The following is a 22,614-nucleotide window of genomic DNA, read 5'->3' on the forward strand; positions in this document are numbered from 1 at the left end:
TCTCAAAGAGTTTTGATAGACACTAAAGTAGGCTTATTGGTCTGTATGAGGAGGTGATTGTGTGGTCTTTTCCTGGCTTTGGTATCATTATGATGATTGACTTTTTTCACCTATTCGGGAAGCAGTTGATTCTTGTCATCGTGTTGAAGAGTTGGCATATAGTACCAACAGCACAGTGGGAGTTCAATAAGCATTTTTGGAGTTATTAGATCGCAGCCCGGAGATTTTCGTGGTTGTAGCTGCTGTTTTATAATTTTTATGACTTCACATACTCGGAATACAATTGGTTCGGCAATAGGAAAGTCTACTTCTGTTTGTAAACGTATATTAGGCAGGTTTCTTACTGGATTTGGCTGGAAAACATTTTGAAGGTGGGCAGCGAATGTGTCGGCTCGGTCTTTGTCGCTTCGGGCCCAGCAACCTGCAGGGGTCCGTATTGGCGTAACCGTTACTGTTGGTGCGCTCAGTGTTGAGTGAGCTTTCCAAAGTGGAAATTTTGAGCTGGTTGGAGATAGTTGCTCTATATAGCGCCGTATGGATCTGTCTTCTTCTTGTCGTAGAGCCTGGGTGAGTCGACGTGAAGCTTCTTTTAACTGTTGTTTTGCAGATGGCGATCGAGATAATTGCCATTCGCGCCGGGAGCGACGCTTTGCCAGAACTAACTGCTCTATTTCTGCATTCGTGTGCTTGGTGTTATGTGTTATATTTTGCCTACGTGGTGTTGCGATTCGAGCCGCTGAAGCCAAAACTGTCTCGATATTGTTTACGGTTCTGTTGATGTCATCTTCGTCGGTTAGCCGTGGTGTAAGTTCAATGTGTGAACTTATGTATTTTTTGAATTTGAGCCAGTTTGTGCTGTTAGAGGTTAGCATGACGGGGTTGTCATTACTAACTGGCTGTTGGTTTAGGCCAAAGAGTACAGGCGAGTGGTCTGATGATAGATCCGGTAGAGAGCAGGCGCTAATCAGATTACGTGGGATGTTTTTTGTAACTGCGAAGTCAATCAAGTCTGGCAATTTTCTTGGATCACTAGGCCAGTGAGTTGGTGAACCGGGGGAAACGCAGTCAAGCTTGTTGCTAGGTTTTATAATTGCTTGATAGAGCTGTCTTCCTTCTGGGGGACACGAGGCGAGATCCCCAGTGCGTGTGCTTAGCGTTATAGTCTCCTGCTGCTATAAAGTAGTTGCCTAGCGAGTTGAGGTAATCAATAAATTGGGCTTCGGATATCGTAAAGCGAGGAGGACAGTATACCGCGGCTAGTGTTATATTGTGACAATCCAACTGTATAATGATAGATGTGGCTTGCAGATAGCTAGTTGCAAACGCATTGTGGAAATGGTGTTTAATGCGGTTTTTAATCAGTATTCCAGTGCCTCCATAGGCCTTTCCATCAGGATGATTTGTACTGTAGAACAAATACCCTCGGATTTGGAAATTGTATTTGTTGGTAAGGTGGGTTTCTGCTAGTAGCATTACGTCGATTTCATTATCATTCATGAATTGTGCTAACTCAATTTTGTGCCGTGGAACGCCGTTGGCATTCCACAGTGCAATGCGTAGGGGAGCCATTGATTATTTTGATAGTGTGTTTTGGAGCATCTGAATCAAAATATTTTGATTTGTCATCAGACTTTCCATGGTTGTTCGCATAAAAGCAATGAATTCCTCCATGCTTTGTTGCAGTCTGAGTATTATCGTTTCCATTTTATGTTCTTTGTGCTCTACGGGTTGGTAAGGGACTGTAGGTGGTGATTGGTCATTGCAAGCAGGGCTCGCCTGATTCGATTTTATAACGCTTGCAAAGCTTACGTTTTTTGTTACGTTGGAACTACCGAGTGATGACCTGGCTGCTGACGAAAAGAAAACTTCAGGCGTGAGTTTGGAGGGTATTAATGGTGCGTTGTGGGATCGCGTTGTTAAGACTTTATGGTTGATACGACTTTTTAGCTCCTTGTATACTGGACAGCCTCTGTAGTTTGCGGTGTGGTTTCCTCCACAGATACTACATTTTTTAGTGGTTGGGTCCTTTTGTGCTTTACATTCAGCAGATGTATGCAGTCCTCCGCAAGCTACGCATACAGAGCGGAGTGTGCAGTAAGATTTAGTGTGTCCGTATTCTTGGCAATTTGCGCACTGGACCGGGCCATTACGTTTGTGCGGCGACTGTAATTCTGCGGTGCAGTAAGAACTGAAGTTTGTAGATGGGATGTACTTCGTTTTTCTTGAGGTCCTTGGAGTCAGGGACGAGTTCCACTTTGAAGAGAGGTTGCGGTTGCTTGTTTCTATTGCGGATATTTATAACGGTTTTTACGTTGAAACCTTTATCTTTTAGTGCATGTTCTACTTCAGTAGTGTTAACATCTGGTTCGATGCCTTTTATGACCACTTGTTGTCCTTTGCTACTGGAGGCCTCCAAATGTTGAGCCACTAAGCTTTTTTAGTAGCTTTATTTGCACGTCAATTGTTAATAAATAAAACACGCGAATTTTAAGTTCAATTGTTTATTAAATGGCACATATGTTCGTATATGTAACCACCACTTTAGATTTGTTTGGCTGTGACTTGAGTAGGTACCAAGCTTCGCCACCGACACGATTACAAGCAATTTACAATTAAAGAGTCAAACAAGAGTAACAAACAATTAGCCGATCGAACAGCAAGCGGTCGCTAACAGAGAGCATACAGCGCTGCCAGCAGATGCAGCGCTGCTGGCAGACGCTGTCACAGCATTGCATTAACATGCGCTGTCTGCTGCTCCCGACATACTCCCGCCGTTGAAAGCCTATCTTTCAACATCATCTTTCAGGGGCAGTGGACAGAGTTTGTTTATGGTTCTCCGGGTGCTGCCACACGTCGTCTTTAACTCGGCAACTCGACACTCGTCGTCCTTGCCAGGGATGAGCGCCATGACACGGGCTAGCGGCCACCGAAGAGGAGGCAAATTTTCGTCCTTCACCAAGACCAAGTCGTTGACTTGGAGACGACGATCAGGAGTGCGCCACTTGGATCTTTTCTGGAGAAGAGTCAGATACTCCTCCCGCCATCTAGTCCAAAAGACCTGCTGCAGCTGAGTGACACGCTGCCAACCATCCAACCGATTGTAGTCCAGCATAGTTAGGTCGGGCTCAAGAATCACGGTTGAAGGACCACCAAACAGTAGATGAGCGGAAGTTAGCGCATCAAAATCGTCAGGATTCTCTGAAACTGATAGCAACGAACGATTATTAAGTATTGCCGCTATTTGGCAAATCAACGGGCGAAGCTCATCGTAATTGAGAACGAAGCGATTAACAGAGCGATACAGATGGTGCAACAGAGTGACACGATTGCTCAAACTGCGTTGCTCGTCGTTCTCACGCTGCAGCTCTGCGTTCTGCTTGGACAGCGTCGGGATCTCGGCCTGTTTCAGCTTCAGCACACAGCGCAAACTCTCCATATCGTTGGTCAGACGGCACAGCTCACCGCTGCTATCGTTGAGACTGTTGCTGTGGTTGCCATTGCTATTGCCGTGGTTGCTGGGACTGCGACGCTGTGACGAAGTGCGCATCGCGCTGACCTCATCCTGGAACAACGCCAGACGATCGCGCAGATCACGCTCCTTCATCTCGGTGCTGGTGCGCAGCGATTGCAGCTCCTTGCCTAGCTCCTTTATCCGCTCCAGCGCTTCCTGATCGCGAATGCGTGTCTGCAGCTGCAGCACTTGCTGCTCGGCGGCATTCAGCTGATCCTGCTTGTGACGCAAATGATGCTCCAACTCCTGCTGACGCTGCGTCCATTCCACATCCCTGTCGTGCAACTGCTGTTGCAGCTCTTCGTAACTGCGCTGCATCTGCTGCAGCACGGCATTTGTCTCGGCGAGCGTTGTCTGTGACTTCTCCTGACAGCTCAACTTGTCCATCTGCTTGGACATGCACTGCACAACACTGGCGAGTCCCATCCGTTGGCATTGCTGCTGTTCGTCACTATCATCAGAAATCTTTTCCGCTGCCATCAATGCTGTCTGCTATCTCCACCACCAGCAACGATCCAACCAAGGCGGGTCTTTTGAAGGATAGGCAATCCATCTCCAAGGTCAATCTGTCCGTCACATAACAAGCCGTATAATAGACTTGCACCAATCAGCAGGTCCACGCGCTGCGGACGATTGAAGGCTGGATCAGCTAACGGAATGTTAGATGGAATCGCCCAACCGTCGATGTCAATGTCAAAATTCGGATGGCTGTTAGTAATTGTTGACGTCACAACAGCTTGAAGACTGACCGAATAGTCGGAGTTGCAAGAACGCATACAAACATTGACTGTGCATCCTTCAACAGAAACGTCGGTGTCCCCAAGGCCAGAAACCATAGCATCTGATCGCGTCCGTTTTAATTGCAACTGTTGGGCTAAATGGGACGTCATCATGTGGATTTGCGAACCAGAATCCAACAGAGCACGACAATGAATGAACGACCCAGCACGACTCTTAAGCAAAACACCAACAGTACCCAAGAGTGCAGCATCAGAACAACGAGATTGGGCAGCAAGAGACGTAGAAGCTTGAGGCTGCAAAGCGGCAGACGAATCAGCTGACGAGACTCGTTGCGACGTCTCGAAATGCAACAACGAATGATGCCGTTCACCACAGTTACGGCAAGCGCCAGATGTGCAGGATCGAGTTTGGTGTCCTTTCTTTAGACAGTTAAAGCAGAGAGCGAGCTTCTTCACTTCTTTCGGCCTCAAGAAGGGAGACAAATTTGCGAAGATGGGGCAGGAATATATGCCGTGACCAGGCGCGTCACAAAACACACAAACATTTGCTCTGCTGGAGCTAGCTTGGGCCACAAACGCCTTCCTGCTGCCGTTATGGCTAAAGTTCCTTCCCAACTGTGAGCCTGCTGAGTGAATGACCATAGCGTACTGTAGACTTTCCAGCTTCCGACATCTTTCGTCCAGAAACGTGAAAAACTCAGTAGCAGTCGGCACTTTATCGGCGGCAGGATTGTCCAATGCCCTGCTATCCTCCCACGCAGCCTGGGTTTCCACATCCAGCTTTTGCAGCAGCACGTAAATAATAATGCTATTTGCAATATCCTCTGGACGGCCCAGAGTCCTTAATGCCGCCATGTGAACATTTACCTTATCGCTAAACTCACGAAGTTTAGTGGCCACGGATGCTCCTGTCTCCACCTTCTTGGTACCCAAAAGATCCTTAATGTGCGACTGGAACACAAGTCGGTTGTTGTTAAACCGATTATCCAAAATGTCCAGAGCCACACGATAATTGATATCTCCAACGATCTAACTGCATCCAACGCTGGACCAGTTAAACACGATAATAGATGCTGGAACTTCTCAACATCATCCAGTTCATTATCCTTGTCAATGACAGACTCGAACATTGACCAAAAACTCGCGTATTCCGTGTAGCCTCCACCGAACGTGGGAAGTTTGAGCTCGGGAAGACGACGTCTGTTAGCGCGGGCACTGAGGCCATTAGCCGAAGGATCGATTGTCTCATCACGCCGCAATGTGGACGACCGAATCAATTGGCGTTCACGACTGTCAAATTGCGCTCGAACACGCGATTTCACTTCAAGAAAACGCTCATCGAAATTGTCCCGCGTTTCACTACCGATCTCATTATAGTCGATCTCCTCTAGCGCATTCTGAGCTAAGTCAAATGAAGCTTGAGCACGTTCTAATAGCTCCAACCGTACTGCTAATTCAGATGAATTAAACGCAGCTAGCTTAACTTCAGAAAGTGACGCATCGAGTCTCACAAGGCTATCATAAAGCGATAAAACCTTCCGCTTGAAAAACCGCGCGCGATTTTCGACAGTAGTCGCTTGCTCGTTTATCGAGTTTTCCATTGTCAGCAGTTAACCGCACTTTGCTAACTGGCAATTGCTCACTTTGTATGTCAAATTTACTGTGCAGCGCAGCAAGAAAAACGCGTCAAACCGCGATTACAAACGCGCGCGGTTTGCTTAAGTAGCTCAAAGTGAAGCGCAGCACGGAAAACGCGTCAAAACCGCGATCACAAACGCGCGCGAGTTGCTTACGCACAGCAGCAGTTCAAAATTAATCAGTTGATTAGCTGATTTAAATCACACAACCCGAGAGCATAAGAGAGAGCAGCAAGATTAAAGGGCAATGCACGCAGCTGCGACAGCGGAGTAGCGGAGAGCAGAGACAAGCGACGGAGAGCGGAGAGGGTGCGAATGCAAGAATAGAAATGCTCCGCTTGTTAAATATATGTATATATATATGCACATATGTATATATATATTTCTTCGCACTCTCGAGCACTTTGCACTTTAAATGTTTCACTAATTGTTGTTATTATTTTTATTTATGTTTAGTTATTTTCAACAATTATTTATGCAAAATCAATTGCATTCTCAACACTAAGCGAGAATATGTATCTCGCTGGGACCTCCAAATGTTGAGCCACTAAGCTTTTTTAGTAGCTTTATTTGCACGTCAATTGTTAATAAATAAAACACTCGAATTTCAAGTTCAATTGTTTATTAAATGGCACATATGTTCGTATATGTAACCACCACTTTAGATTTGTTTGGCTGTGACTTGAGTAGGTACCAAGCTTCGCCACCGACACGATTACAAGCAATTTACAATTAAAGAGTCAAACAAGAGTAACAAACAATTAGCCGATCGAACAGCAAGCGGTCGCTAACAGAGAGCATACAGCGCTGCCAGCAGATGCAGCGCTGCTGGCTGACGCTGTCACAGCATTGCATTAACATGCGCTGTCTGCTGCTCCCGACAACCAGTGTTTAGTCCGAATTGAGAAACCTTATTCAATAGATAATGCCTGATTCTTTAACAACAGCCATGAATAACCTCGATTTAGCCGGTAGTTCCCGATCAGGAACCAGCACTCCGGTAGTTAGTCCAGAATTAAGAGAAGTTATACTCGCACTGATCAAAGAATCACTCCCATCAGAGTCAACAACTCATGGCCATGATCACTTTAGTGACATACCTTATGTGAGTCCTGTAGCAGGTCATGACCAAGACAAAGTCCCAGACGTTTGTAAACTAATCAAAGAGTTTTCAGGAGAAAGAGCAACGTTCAAAAAGAATGTTGATCAAATAATAGGCATGTTCGAGGGGCAAGAAATTTCACACAGATCTTACTCTGGCCATCCGAACCAAGGTAGTTGGCGAAGCCGAAACTGTCCTTGAATCCTATAATACCCCACTAAAATGGAAGGCAATTTCGAAGTGCCTTACAGCACATTATGCAGGCAAAAGAGACTTGAAGACTCTTGAGTATCAGATGTCCTCATTGAAGCAGGGATATTTGACCATACACGAATTTTACCAGCCAATTTATCGCAATTTGTCACTGATCTTAAACCAGATCGGAGCAACGGAGGAATCTCCGGAAGCAATAAGAGCATTAACAAGTGTGTATCGCGGAAAAGCTCTAGACATCTTTGTGAGAGGTCTCAATGGAGATTTACCAAGACATCTTGGTATTAGGGAACCAAAAGATTTAAGCCATGCTTTACATCTCTGTACTTTACTCGAAAACCAAGAGCATAGAAATATGTACGCACCTAGATCTAGACAAACACCACCAAGTCTACCACCGAGACAATCTTTACCAACTAGCCACAAAATATCCAATAACAATCAAAACAATTGGAAGATCTTTGATCCTAGACTTTATTACCATCCAAGTGGTAAACCCACCATAAGTAACCCTACTCCACCACATTTATATCAGACATATAGGCAACAACCACAAATGGGACAAGGGCCTTACCAGACACAACGCCCGCTTCAAGTCACCAATACGATTCCACCTCCTCGTCCAACTGGACCAAAGCCAGAGCCTAAGCCAGTACCAATGGACGTAGATCCATCCATTAGGTCGAATCGCATAAATTATATGAATCGTAATAGGTTTAGGTAGGACCGGCTGCCCCTGTACGGGGCAAAGTATAGACCAGTGGAGGTCCGTAGCTGTACCGGTAGCTTATCTACATACGTCTCAGAAATCGCGCAGTATGGATGCCTTTTTGGCAAAAGCCAGCAGCATCCTAGGAGGTAGCCGTGAAACGTCCCAAAGATCGTTGTGGCACGGTGAATTAAGGTATTTCAACCGGAGTCGGGATAACGCTGGGCATTAACAGAGAAGATGCTCAAGTGTTTCCTTAACCCCGGGTTCGTTGCATTTCCTGCACTGATCACTGTTCGTGATGCCCAGCTCTACAGCATGGACAGCTGACAGACAGTGGCCAGTTAAAATGCCTAGCATTAGCCTGCAGTCTTTCCTTGAAAGCTGCATGACGAATTTGGTTAAGTTTTTGTTAGTGGAGGCACACATCACCCTTGCAGTTTTGCACGAGTTGGCATTACGCCAGCTCGCGTCCCACTGAAGTCTAGAGCGCGCCTCAATTTCGCTGCCTAGAGTTCGCAGGGATATCGGAACATTGCACATGTTACCGACATCGAGCCCCACTCCCTCTTTGGCGAGAGTGTCTGCGATCTCGTTGCTATCGATGCCCTGGTGGCTTGGGATCCAATAGATACGCACGACCGCAGATGCGTTCAGCGACTCTATTGCTCTTCTGCTGTCCAGGACAACTTTGGACTTGACCACATCAGAGTGCATTGATCTTATTGCAGCCTGGCTGTCAACAAAGATGTTAATAGAGGTGTGATTACGCTGTAAACCCCGAGCCAATTCGGCAGCCTTGCCAATGGCAAAAACTTCCGCCTGGAAGATGCTGCAATGGTCTGGGAGTTTATAGGATTGTTTGGAGACCGGGTCTGGGCAGTATACGGCCGCTCCGACACCATCATCCATCTTCGACCCGTCGGTGAAGAGGTTGAGGGCATAACCCTTCCCGCCAGCACTCCGGTTCCAAGAATATTGTTTTAATATGGTCAGTACTGGTAAGGGGGATAGTATAGTCCAAGTCTCCACTAATCTCCCTACCAATGGCGCTGTGACCATAGCCTAGCAGACCCAGATTGCCAGTTGCGGCAATCCGTAGGGACGATTTTGCGGCTATGGATTGCGCGTATAGGTTTAATGGTTCGACACCAGCTATTACCTCGAGGGCTTTAGTTGGCGTCGACCTGAGAGCGCCTGTGGTACACAGTAGCGCTTGACGCTGTGGCCTTTCCATGATGGATAGGTACGTCCTTTTTTCCGTGGCCTGCCACCACACTAGAACACCGTAGGTGAGGATAGGGCGAACAACTGAGATCCACCGCATTAGATTAGGAGAGAGGCCCCAAGTGCAACTAAGCATTTTTTCGCCATGTACAAGGCTCCTTCTTCACCATTTCTAACACATTGAGCTTCCATGACAGATTGCTGTCCAGGACCACACCTAGGTATTTTACTGCTAGGCTCGGCTTTAACAAAGTGCAGCCTATTTTTGGGGGGGGACCACGCAGGTACCTTATACCTCTTCGTGAAGAGGATAAGGTCCGTTTTGTCCGCGTTAATGCTGAGCCCGGCTGATTCGGCCCATGCTTTAACTTCCCGCAAAGTAAGTTCTATTACGGAACTAAGGGTGGTTGGGCATTTCCCAGTTATCAAAATGCTTATGTCGTCAGCATAGGCAATTAACTTGGGGGCCCGTCTAGTAAATTTTAAAAGTAGGCTATTTACGACCAAATTCCAAAGGAGAGGCGAGAGAACCCCACCCTGGGGAGTGGCACCTCGCACTACCTTTGTAATGGCCGCATCGCCCCACGTAGCCACCACCCGCCTGTCACAAAGAAGGCGGTTAACCCACCTGTGGATTGCTAGTGCCGTGTTAACTGAGGTAAGGCCCTTCATAATAGCGTCAGTGGTGACGTTATTGAAGGCGCCTGAAATGTCAAGAAATGCACCCAAGGCATATTCTTTATAGTGGTCTGCTTTTTCGATGGAGGCTACTAGAGCATAGAGCAGTCTCAATGGACTTGCCCTTTGTGTACGCATGCTGATTTGAGGACAACAGATGCATTGAGTTTTTTCTGATGTGCAAATCAAGTAGCTTTTCCAATGTTTTTAGCAGGAAAGAGGTTAGGCTGATAGGCCGGAAGTCATTTGGGACCACATGACTGCATTTGCCCGCCTTGGGCAGGAAAATGACTTTCGAGGTCCTCCAAAGAGTGGGGATATGACCCCATGCGAGGCACGCTGAATAGATACCCGATAGCCACGGAACAATCGTGAGCTTGCTGGCTTGCAGCATTGCTGGCGAAAGTCCATCGAGACCGGGCGACCTGACCTTCGCAAAGGAGTCGATAGCCCAAATTATTTTGTTATCTGTAATTAGACCGGCAGGGGGTCTCATAACTGGGAGACTAGGAAAGAGCTGCCAGTCATTGTTCTCCATTCCAATACATCCCGGGAAATGAGTTGAGAGCAGTGCTTCAAGAATTTCAGCACTGCTCTCCGTCCACACTCCATCGCCCGACTTGAGCAGACTAGGACTGGAAGCCTGCTTGGACAGCAGCTTCCTCAGTCTGGAGGTGTCTTTGATATTATCCAGGTCCGAGCAAAAGGTTCTCCATGAAGACCTTTTGGATGATCGGATCATCTTCATCTTCAGGAGAGACCTATACTCGTCCCAGACATATTCGTTATCCGCCTTCTTAGCAAGTTGAAACATGCTAGTAAGCTCCCCACGTAGCGATGAGAGATCTGGGTTCCACCAGGCTGGCTTCGATCTTCTCGTCGGTCTTGAGAGCCTACAGGATTTGCGAAACGCGGAAAGTAGTCCTGCTGAGAGGACATTGACAGTAGTTTCTAGGTCCTGTACCGAGTTGATGTTACCCGGCGGACCAAGAGACTTGGAAATAAGGCTAGAGAATTTCGCCAGTTCGTGTTACGGGGATTTCTGAAGGGCTGAGCCGCAGGTACCCTGTTAAAAGGAATGGTGAATTAAATGTACTTGTGATCCGAGAAGGAGGGTCTATCCAGGACCCTCCACTCTTCTACATTGGTACATTCAGTCGTAATCGTTAAGTCCAGCACATTACTAGAGGTGGGACCTACATAGGTAGATACCTCACCTCTGTTGGCTAGTCTAAGCTTATGGTTAAGGATAAAATCAAGAACTGACTCACCCCTGTCGTTGATGTCGGGACTTCCCCAGACGCTATGGTGGGCGTTGGCGTCCGTTCCGATTATAATATGCTTATTGGAGGAGCAGACCATGTCCACCAGCCTCCGCAGCTCGTCAGGTGGAGCCGGCTTGTCGTGGGCCATATAGCAGGATGCCAGCAGCAAACATCCTTCATGGCTCTCCAGCAACACCACGGTAAGATCGTCATTGCTATAATTAGGTAGTAGATGAGCTCTTAGCCCATTCTTTACAACGTACAAATCATAGTTAGGCGACTTCAGCCCAGCCACCGTGTTGCCCGACGCTATCCACGGTTCTTGGACCAAAGCCGTGTAGGCGGACACTTCCTCCAGGGCAAGGAGTAGCTCCGCCGAAGCCGTTTTGGATTTATGCAGGTTGAGTTGCAGCACACTCATTAGAGGTTAGCAAACTCGCGGGGGGCCCGTCTGCATGGACAGTTCCTCCCCCACCTCCTCCGTCTTATCAGTCAAGCTGAGGTGCTGGGTGGCGTCGGTGACGCTCTCAAGACCGAGATCTGCCTCAACCTCCCTTGACCTCAGCGTGTGTGTGTCCTGGTCGATGGGATGACGTTTTTTGAGGCGAAGGTACACGCTCCCTAAGCCCCACGCCATCTTCCCATTGCGCTTGTATAGCAGATCCTCGGCCTCCTTGTTGATCTGAATGATCACGTGCTGCCCACCACTGGGTAAAGGTTCATCAACCTTCAGCACGGACCAATCACTCGTCGGTATGGCCGGGTTCTGCTTTTTAAGCAGCTGAAGCGCCCGCTCTCCCTGAACAACTATTGGGAAAAGGACTTTCGCCTTCGGCATGGACGGAATATTATTCCTGTTCACCACGTCCAGCTTGGCCCCCTCCCACAGTCCGTCCAGTTTGGGTACGGTCGCTTGCAGCCACTGCAACGTTGGGTCGTCCTTGCATGTCAGGATCTTGACACCATTCATCCAGCCAGTGCCTTCGAATGTAGGCATTGGGCTGTCTGGGACATTGTCCATCCTGACAAACAGTGCGTCGACCAGCTTACTATGGGTCAACCGCCATCGCTCTGCACACATTTTCCCGTTAGGGTCCCCTCTGTCTATGAGAGCAACGGCGAGATGCCGCCTGGCAGTTTCAGCAACCGTTGCTCTCTGTCTTATATTGTTCGAGTCCGTGTTGGTGGAGCCAGGTGCTCGCAGCCTCTTGCTCACTGGGGCCCCTTGCTTGGGACTCTCAGCGGACCGTTGGCGGTTGCTTGCCATGGACTCCACCTTGTTGTTGGCAGTGTCTTTTGGAAGGGGGCTAAGTTGGTTTTCCCGCATCCACGTGTTGGCCCAGGCAAGCCTCTCCTTATCCTTGACGGGCAGGTTAGCTACGCCACTAAGCCTTGCGTGAATACGGGTCGCCGCCTTATTTTTGGCCTTCTCCTTCAGCCCCCCGTGCCCCGCTGCGCAACCTTGGAGGTGCTGGCGATAGGCAGGGGTGACTGAAGAGGAAGACGTTCCCCCTCCACCGTAGAAGTTGGCGCAGCGCTCTTTTGGTCCGTGTCGGTTAAGACCACAGCATCCGCGCGCACCAACCTTGAATTTTTGGTGGCAGTGTTGTTACAACTGAAACGGCCTGCTCCCGCCGCCTCAGAGGTGTGACCGCTGGCGATACGCAGAGAGGATCTCTCCCCCCCGTGCCCGCCGGTGGTAGCAGTCACGCGTTCCACCGACGTTTGGGCTGACATCCCAGCCCGGGTTGAATTGTTTAAAGAGTCCATTCTGAGACCATTTTCGGCTAATTTTGTTCTTGGGAGCCCCCCATAGCGTTTTCAGTCTGACCGCCAGACACCTCGTACCATGGATTCTGCTACTTATCTTCAGACAGATGCCCGAAAAATAAGGAACAGAGTCCTCAGCTAGGATCTGCAGTTCCTGAAATATCGACGTATAGTAGAGATCTGCTACCCGTTGACAATGAGGTACTACAGATCCTACCCAGCCAGCACCCTCGGGGAGGGTTCAGCAGAAGAATTTTTGCCAGCCATGAATCGTAATAACTTTGCGGGAAAAAGACCACCGCCGCTTTCACAAGCAAACCAGCCTCTCAAGGCAATTCCATGTATCCACAGAAGAAGCCGAACAATTAGCGTATAAAGAGTATCCGTCTCCTTATTCTGAAGAAGCACAACAATCCGAACAAGATTACTACGAAGCTTGGGAACAGAATGGATCAATTAATTCAAATGAAGAAGACGATCAGACCAATGAGGGCCACGTTTTAGAGACAGTCGATACTTCCGATATCCATTTTTTAGACTCAATAGTTCTTCGTTGCCTTACTTCAATTGTGGGAGGGACGGGGAAATTTTAAAATTTTTAATTGACACCGGTTTCAACCAAAACTATATTCAGTCAAATTTAATTCAGAATCCGAAACTTAACGAAAAGCCATTTTTTGCAAATTCTGTTGGAAAGCAAACTAATATTACCCACCACACTCACCTCAGTTTATTCAATTGTTCTGATCACCCAATTAAATTCTTCTTATTACCCACTCTTATCTTGGGTAATGATACACTAAAAAAACTGGATTCGGTGATCGACGTAAAGAATGATATTCTTGTTATAAAAGGTAACTATAAAGTAAAGATAAAGCAATTGCCAACCCAGACAGTAAATCACATTAAAATCCGAACAGAACACATGACAGTATGTCAAAATGACATACTCTATCAAATAGTAAAAAAACATATTGAATTATTTTCAGAACCCGACGAAAAATTAACGTACACCACCCCGGTACAAGGACAAATCAGAACAAATACAGATCTACCTTATCTATGAGCTGCATAGCAGACATTATCCATACCCAGCCTCTCTAAGACCAGAAGTCGAGAAACAAATCAATCAGTTGCTCGATGATGGCATAATAAGACCTTCACAGTCACCTTATAATGCCCCAATATGGATAGTACCAAAAAAAGCAGGTTCATCTGGTGAAAAGAAATATAGACTTGTTATAGATTATAGAAAACTCAATGCTATAACAATATCGGATCGATACCCAATTCCAGAGATTGGCAAAATCATTGCCCAATTGGGTAGAAATAAATATTTTACAGTGCTCGATCTGAAAAGCGGTTTCACCAGATCCCGCTTAATGCGAAGGATATAGAGAAGACAGCGTTTTCAGTAAACGGTGGAAAGTTCAAATTCACCAGACTGCCGTTTGGCTTAAAGAACTCCCCATCTATTTTTTAAAGAGCTCTCGATGACATCTTACGAGAACATATCGCAACGAGATGCTATGTCTATATCGATGATATATTAAGTTTTAGCAAATCTGAAGATGAACTCACCCAAGATCTCGATAAAGTATTCTCCACTTTAGCCAAAGCAAATATGAAAGTACAAATCGATAAGTGTGAATTTTTCAGAAACGAAGTTGATTTCCTCGGCTTTACTATTGCTAATAACAGGGTAAAAACAAACAAAGAAAAAGTCAAGGCTATTAATAATTTTCCGGTACCAAAGACCTTAAAGGATTTGAGATCCTTTCTAGGGCTATCAAGTTATTACAGACGTTTTATTCGCGACTATGCCAAATTAGCAAAGCCACTCACAACCCTACTCAGAGGAGTTAATGGTCGTTCTTCAAAAAATATCTCTCATAAAGTAAACATAGTCTTCGACCAGAATTGTAAAAACGCATTCGAAAAAATTAAGAATACTTTAGTTTCGCAAGATGTAATTCTTGCATACCCAGATTTCACGAAAGAATTTCAGCTCACAACAGATGCTTCAAATGACGCAATAGGCGCAGTACTAGAGCAGAAGGGCAGACCGATCACTTTTATTTCGCGTACACTAACAAGCACTGAAGAGAACTATGCCACGAATGAAAAAGAAATGTTGGCCATAGTATGGGCTCTCCAAAGTCTACGCATGTACCTTTACGGTACTTCTAAAGTTATAATCTTCACTGATCAACAACCATTAACTTTTGCATTAAGCAACAAGAATCATAATGGTAAACTCAAAAGGTGGAAAAGCTACCCCGAAGAGTACAATCACGAACTCAGATACAAACTAGGAACCTCTAACGTAGAGGCAGATGCCCTATCTAGAAATCCTCCAGGTGCTCAGATAAATAGCACCACAGCCACAATTCATAGCGACGAGAGTTCATGGTACAATCTTATACCTTGCGCAAACATTCCAATTGACGTATTCAAAAACCAATTATTATCACTGACTTTAGATAAGGAATCTTATGAATTTGAATTACCATTTCCACAGTATCATCGGCATACAGTAAAGAAAAGAGAGTACTCTGAAGAAGACCTGATAAAAATCTTAAAAGAGAGACTTGACACAAAGATTGTAAACGGTTTGCTTACTTCTGAAAGAATAATGGGAAAAATTCAAAATATTTACCCCTTTCATTTCAGTAGTTATAAAGTAAGATACACACAAACCACAAACAAGTATAGGATATTTCTTTAGAATCTGCCCAGAATGAGATCATCGTCAAAGAGCATGTTCGAGCTCATGGAAACCCAACTGAAAACAAAATCCAAATTCTCAGAAAATTTTTTTCCCTGGTTTAACAAAGAAGTAATGGCTATTGCCAAGCAATGCGAAACTTGAAAACTTTCTAAGTATGATAGGCATCCTCAACATGGGGAAGTCCAACCAACTCCAATACCTACATACCCTGGAAAAATTATTCATATAGATTTATACACTACACAGAAAACTTTAGTACCTACTGTCATAGATAAATTTTCAAAATATGCTCAGATTAAAATAGTAAAATCAAGAGCTGCTGAAGATCTAAAAACGCCCCTACGGGAGGTAATGATGGCATTTGGCATGCCAAAGTTAGTCGTCATGGACAACGAAAAAGCTGTAAACGCAGCATCAATCAAGTTCTTATTAAAGGAACAACTTAAAGTAGAAGTCTTCACAACCCCACCGTATGCTTCCACAAGCAACGGTCAAATAGAAAGATTTCATTCAACAATGACCGAAATCTTGAGGTGTCTTAAGCGAGACGAGTCTACAGCCACTTTTGAGGACTTGATCTTTAAAACGGTAAAAGAATACAACCACTCAATCCACTCAACTACTAAAAAGAAACCTATAGAAATATTTTTTGGCAATCAATTTAATTCAAACCCTATAGAACTCGAACGCTTAAGAAATCAGATTAGTAATAACATCAGCAAAAAACAGGAAGAAGATATCTCCTATCACAATCAGAAAAGAATCCCTATAAGAAAATATGAAAAAGGCGAAACAATTTTCTTTAAAATTGACAAAAGACTAGGGTCCAAGATAACCCCTAGATATCGAAAAAAAATTGTAGCAAAAGACAACAATACAACAGTAGAAACTCAATCAGGAAGAATTGTCCATCAAAATAATATAAAAACGTAATTTTGTCCACAGGTTTTTTTTCCATTATGCTACGGATTGGCAACCGTATTAGATTACTCACACTCACAGCTAATCCCGATAAAAACAGGAATCGCCGCAATCCAGGAAAGCACATTTAAAATAATCCATGTTTTTGACATAAAAGAATACGAAGAAATGACCTCAAAACTAGAAGAGTCATTAAAGAACGTTAGCTATTCACACCAATTATATCCATACTTAGAATACGAATTAAATATATTTAAAAATGAGTTACGTAGGTTAAGACCGAGCAAACGAAAGATTAGATCCATCGATGCTTTAGGAACAGCATGGAAATGGCTGGCCGGTACACCGGACAGAAGTGATTATGAAACTCTAATAGCAAAATTAAGTGAACAATTAGAAAACAACAATAGACAGGTAATAATCAATAAAAAATTAACCGCAGGAATAAACGAAATGAGTCGCGTAACAAACGCAATATTAAAACACTATAGAAAATTGTGTATCAATTTTAAAATACAAACTTCAACTTCTAATCCCCAAGTAGGAACACGACCATGTAACTCTATGATAATTAAAGCAGTTAAGCAAAACAATGTAATAAATGACATAAAATACGAAAACATAATAATTTGTAACAAAACTATTTACGCTATAATACAAGAATGTGAAACATTTAGCGATAAGACAATTTGTAATAAAAATAATGTTATTAATCTTAGTAACGACTCCTGCATAGCACCGCTACTTCAGAACAGAAAACCACACTGCAAAGCCATTAACAATCAACACATCCCAAGTCATCAGGAGATAGTGACCGGCACCATCCTTCTCAACAGCTTTAACGGCAACACTAAAATCGACAAAGAAGAAATGGAGCTAGAAGGAACTTATCTAATACAGTTCCAAAACTCTACAGTCTACATCAACGAAGACAAGTACGAGTCAATAGAAGCAAAATACGCAGAAGCAACCCCCCCACTTTTGCAATTAATGGCCGAAAAGATGTTAACAGAAGAGGTTCTTTCGCTACAAATGCTGAAAAAATCAACATCAATAACACTCGGAAACTGGATACGCTAAGAACTGAGAGCTTCAAGGCAAACTCCATCAGTTTCGGACTTTTTGGTATCTTAGTGATAACATTCACCATAATGGCCATATGGGTATGGAAGCTGAAATCCGCCCCAGAATTACAGAAGGCCACAGAAGCACAGAAAGTCGAAACTCCAAGCAATGGAACGCGAAAACGCTTCTACATTGCGTCCGAGGACGTCCGCGCTTAAAGGGGAGGACTTAACAACAATGTTGACACATCAGAAGGTGGCTAAGTGCATCGACACCTGAAATGCACCCAGCTAATTCTGCAAGCTCTACCAAGTCTGCAGAACATCCGCCACATGCTCTGGGTCAGCATAACATCGATCGTGGGACACTTGCGCAACGCGGGATCGCAAGCAGCAGCGAGTGCCACATGCCCTGTGTCAGCATAATATCCATCGTGGGACACTTGCGCAACCAGCGCCAACGCGGGTTCGTCAGCAGCGACGGCAGCAGCGGTAGCGTCAGCGAGCATTAATTTTAAGACTTAGAATTGTTATAAGTTAGTTCTATTTTTGTAGCTGAATAAAGCAATCGCTTTTTTTTAAATAACAAACTTAACGTTTTATTAATTTATATTAACGTCTGCTTTCTGGAGGCCTTGTTCACTATCCTGTGGCATAGGTGAATTTACACTTTTGTTTGTGCTTTGCTTATCGGCTACTTGATTTGCTGTGAGTCTCTGGCACAAAAAGACTATGAAGTGATTACCGAAGCATATCATGTCCGAAAGCCAAAAGGGTGATAAAGACTCCAAGCTCTCACTAGAGCTCCCAACCGATCCAGATCGTCGTCTGTCGTCCGCTCTTTCTGGGTCCAAATACGACAAGAAAAAGAGAACTCCTTCAGCTGAACTCCGTATTAAAGGGAATCGTCCGTAGCTAAAAATCCTTCGTTGTCGAGATGACTTGCCACGCGCCACAACGACGTTCCGAAACCTCCAACTACTATACATAGTCAGGCAACCAAGCGAAACTAACCAGAAACCATTATGGCACTCAACAGTTAAGTCACCGGCTCTGACAGATGAGTTCAATTTGAGAGTCGGGTTAGAGGACCTGCAGTCGAGGACGACAACGTACAAACGTACGAGATCCGTCGTGGCTGGTTGCTAGTTCTCTGCAACAATGTCGAGGACGCATATGCCGCGTGCGCTGATGCACCGCAACGAGACGGCGACAGTAAAGGCATAGAGGCCATGAAGGCCAAGTACGACCACTGTTATTCAGTATACGAGCGGCGAAGGGGCAAATTACCCAAGTTTTGGAGTTAGTTAGAAGTGACGCATTCGCGCCTCCTGTGTACTCCGTTGGCTGCCGGCACCCTCCAGTTCACACTGAAGTTTTCCATGGGGATTACTTGCGTTGGCCGATCTTCCGTGATCTTTTCACTGCTCTCTATGTCAACAACCCGAGGCTGAAGCCTGTTGAGAAACTCTTCCACATTAATTCAAAGAAGCAGACGATCAAGGAGCTGCAGAGCACTATTAAGCGGTGCTTAACCGCTCTTGAGCACCCTGATATTTTCGTATCCAGTCTGTTCACATCCTAATTTTTCTATGCTTGTCCAAGCGCTCCAAACTCACACTCTCGCTGTGGGAACAATCTTTGGTAGACAAGTCCAAAATTCCCGCATAGCAGGACTTGAGCACTTTCCTCAACAAGTGTTATCGAAGAGCACTCGAAGCGATTCAGGACGTGAAACCGACTTCTAGCTCACAGAACTCAATCCCTATGTCATCTCGTCCACAGCAAAGTTCGAAGAGAGTTAACTCTTTCGAGGCCCGGGTCACTCAGAAGGGCAAGTCGTGCGACTTATGCTCGAAGGAGAAACCTGACCATGTCCGGGTCTATCCGCGATTTCTCCAAATATCGGTCAATAATCGGATGACCTACATCAAACAGAAAAGCCTCTGTTTGAACTGTTTCGCAAAAGGTCACCAAAAAAGGCGAAACAATTTTCTTTAAAATTGACAAAAGACTAGGGTCCAAGATAACCCCTAGATATCGAAAAAAAATTGTAGCAAAAGACAACAATACAACAGTAGAAACTCAATCAGGAAGAATTGTCCATCAAAATAATATAAAAACGTAATTTTGTCCACAGGTTTTTTTTCCATTATGCTACGGATTGGCAACCGTATTAGATTACTCACACTCACAGCTAATCCCGATAAAAACAGGAATCGCCGCAATCCAGGAAAGCACATTTAAAATAATCCATGTTTTTGACATAAAAGAATACGAAGAAATGACCTCAAAACTAGAAGAGTCATTAAAGAACGTTAGCTATTCACACCAATTATATCCATACTTAGAATACGAATTAAATATATTTAAAAATGAGTTACGTAGGTTAAGACCGAGCAAACGAAAGATTAGATCCATCGATGCTTTAGGAACAGCATGGAAATGGCTGGCCGGTACACCGGACAGAAGTGATTATGAAACTCTAATAGCAAAATTAAGTGAACAATTAGAAAACAACAATAGACAGGTAATAATCAATAAAAAATTAACCGCAGGAATAAACGAAATGAGTCGCGTAACAAACGCAATATTAAAACACTATAGAAAATTGTGTATCAATTTTAAAATACAAACTTCAACTTCTAATCCCCAAGTAGGAACACGACCATGTAACTCTATGATAATTAAAGCAGTTAAGCAAAACAATGTAATAAATGACATAAAATACGAAAACATAATAATTTGTAACAAAACTATTTACGCTATAATACAAGAATGTGAAACATTTAGCGATAAGACAATTTGTAATAAAAATAATGTTATTAATCTTAGTAACGACTCCTGCATAGCACCGCTACTTCAGAACAGAAAACCACACTGCAAAGCCATTAACAATCAACACATCCCAAGTCATCGGGAGATAGTGACCGGCACCATCCTTCTCAACAGCTTTAACGGCAACACTAAAATCGACAAAGAAGAAATGGAGCTAGAAGGAACTTATCTAATACAGTTCCAAAACTCTACAGTCTACATCAACGAAGACAAGTACGAGTCAATAGAAGCAAAATACGCAGAAGCAACCCCCCCACTTTTGCAATTAATGGCCGAAAAGATGTTAACAGAAGAGGTTCTTTCGCTACAAATGCTGAAAAAATCAACATCAATAACACTCGGAAACTGGATACGCTAAGAACTGAGAGCTTCAAGGCAAACTCCATCAGTTTCGGACTTTTTGGTATCTTAGTGATAACATTCACCATAATGGCCATATGGGTATGGAAGCTGAAATCCGCCCCAGAATTACAGAAGGCCACAGAAGCACAGAAAGTCGAAACTCCAAGCAATGGAACGCGAAAACGCTTCTACATTGCGTCCGAGGACGTCCGCGCTTAAAGGGGGAGGACTTAACAACAATGTTGACACATCAGAAGGTGGCTAAGTGCATCGACACCTGAAATGCACCCAGCTAATTCTGCAAGCTCTACCAAGTCTGCAGAACATCCGCCACATGCTCTGGGTCAGCATAACATCGATCGTGGGACACTTGCGCAACGCGGGATCGCAAGCAGCAGCGAGTGCCACATGCCCTGTGTCAGCATAATATCCATCGTGGGACACTTGCGCAACCAGCGCCAACGCGGGTTCGTCAGCAGCGACGGCAGCAGCGGTAGCGTCAGCGAGCATTAATTTTAAGACTTAGAATTGTTATAAGTTAGTTCTATTTTTGTAGCTGAATAAAGCAATCGCTTTTTTTTAAATAACAAACTTAACGTTTTATTAATTTATATTAACGTCTGCTTTCTGGAGGCCTTGTTCACTATCCTGTGGCATAGGTGAATTTACACTTTTATTTGTGCTTTGCTTATCGGCTACTTGATTTGCTGTGAGTCTCTGGCACAAAAAGACTATGAAGTGATTACCGAAGCATATCATGTCCGAAAGCCAAAAGGGTGATAAAGACTCCAAGCTCTCACTAGAGCTCCCAACCGATCCAGATCGTCGTCTGTCGTCCGCTCTTTCTGGGTCCAAATACGACAAGAAAAAGAGAACTCCTTCAGCTGAACTCCGTATTAAAGGGAATCGTCCGTAGCTAAAAATCCTTCGTTGTCGAGATGACTTGCCACGCGCCACAACGACGTTCCGAAACCTCCAACTACTATACATAGTCAGGCAACCAAGCGAAACTAACCAGAAACCATTATGGCACTCAACAGTTAAGTCACCGGCTCTGACAGATGAGTTCAATTTGAGAGTCGGGTTAGAGGACCTGCAGTCGAGGACGACAACGTATAAACGTACGAGATCCGTCGTGGCTGGTTGCTAGTTCTCTGCAACAATGTCGAGGACGCATATGCCGCGTGCGCTGATGCACCGCAACGAGACGGCGACAGTAAAGGCATAGAGGCCATGAAGGCCAAGTACGACCACTGTTATTCAGTATACGAGCGGCGAAGGGGCAAATTACCCAAGTTTTGGAGTTAGTTAGAAGTGACGCATTCGCGCCTCCTGTGTATTCCGTTGGCTGCCGGCACCCTCCAGTTCACACTGAAGTTTTCCATGGGATTACTTGCGTTGGCCGATCTTCCGTGATCTTTTCACTGCTCTCTATGTCAACAACCCGAGGCTGAAGCCTGTTGAGAAACTCTTCCACATTAATTCAAAGAAGCAGACGATCAAGGAGCTGCAGAGCACTATTAAGCGGTGCTTAACCGCTCTTGAGCACCCTGATATTTTCGTATCCAGTCTGTTCACATCCTAATTTTTCTATGCTTGTCCAAGCGCTCCAAACTCACACTCTCGCTGTGGGAACAATCTTTGGTAGACAAGTCCAAAATTCCCGCATAGCAGGACTTGAGCACTTTCCTCAACAAGTGTTATGGAAGAGCACTCGAAGCGATTCAGGACGTGAAACCGACTTCTAGCTCACAGAACTCAATCCCTATGTCATCTCGTCCACAGCAAAGTTCGAAGAGAGTTAACTCTTTCGAGGCCCGGGTCACTCAGAAGGGCAAGTCGTGCGACTTATGCTCGAAGGAGAAA

General features: G+C 44.9%; 1 protein-coding gene across 1 annotated transcript; it reads left to right on the plus strand.

Moving 5' to 3' along the window:
• Positions 1-13,048: 13,048 nt before the first annotated feature.
• Positions 13,049-17,783, plus strand: LOC127565066 (uncharacterized). The gene is made up of 3 exons (XM_052002114.1): positions 13,049-13,053; positions 13,582-13,706; positions 17,241-17,783. Exons 1-3 carry the CDS (start codon positions 13,049-13,051, stop codon positions 17,582-17,584), a joined length of 474 nt encoding a protein of 157 aa, XP_051858074.1. The 3' UTR covers positions 17,585-17,783.
• The last annotated feature ends 4,831 nt before the right edge of the window (positions 17,784-22,614 follow it).

The sequence above is a fragment of the Drosophila albomicans genome, chromosome 2L, assembly GCF_009650485.2.
Source record: "Drosophila albomicans strain 15112-1751.03 chromosome 2L, ASM965048v2, whole genome shotgun sequence".
NCBI classification, from domain to species: domain Eukaryota; kingdom Metazoa; phylum Arthropoda; class Insecta; order Diptera; family Drosophilidae; genus Drosophila; species Drosophila albomicans.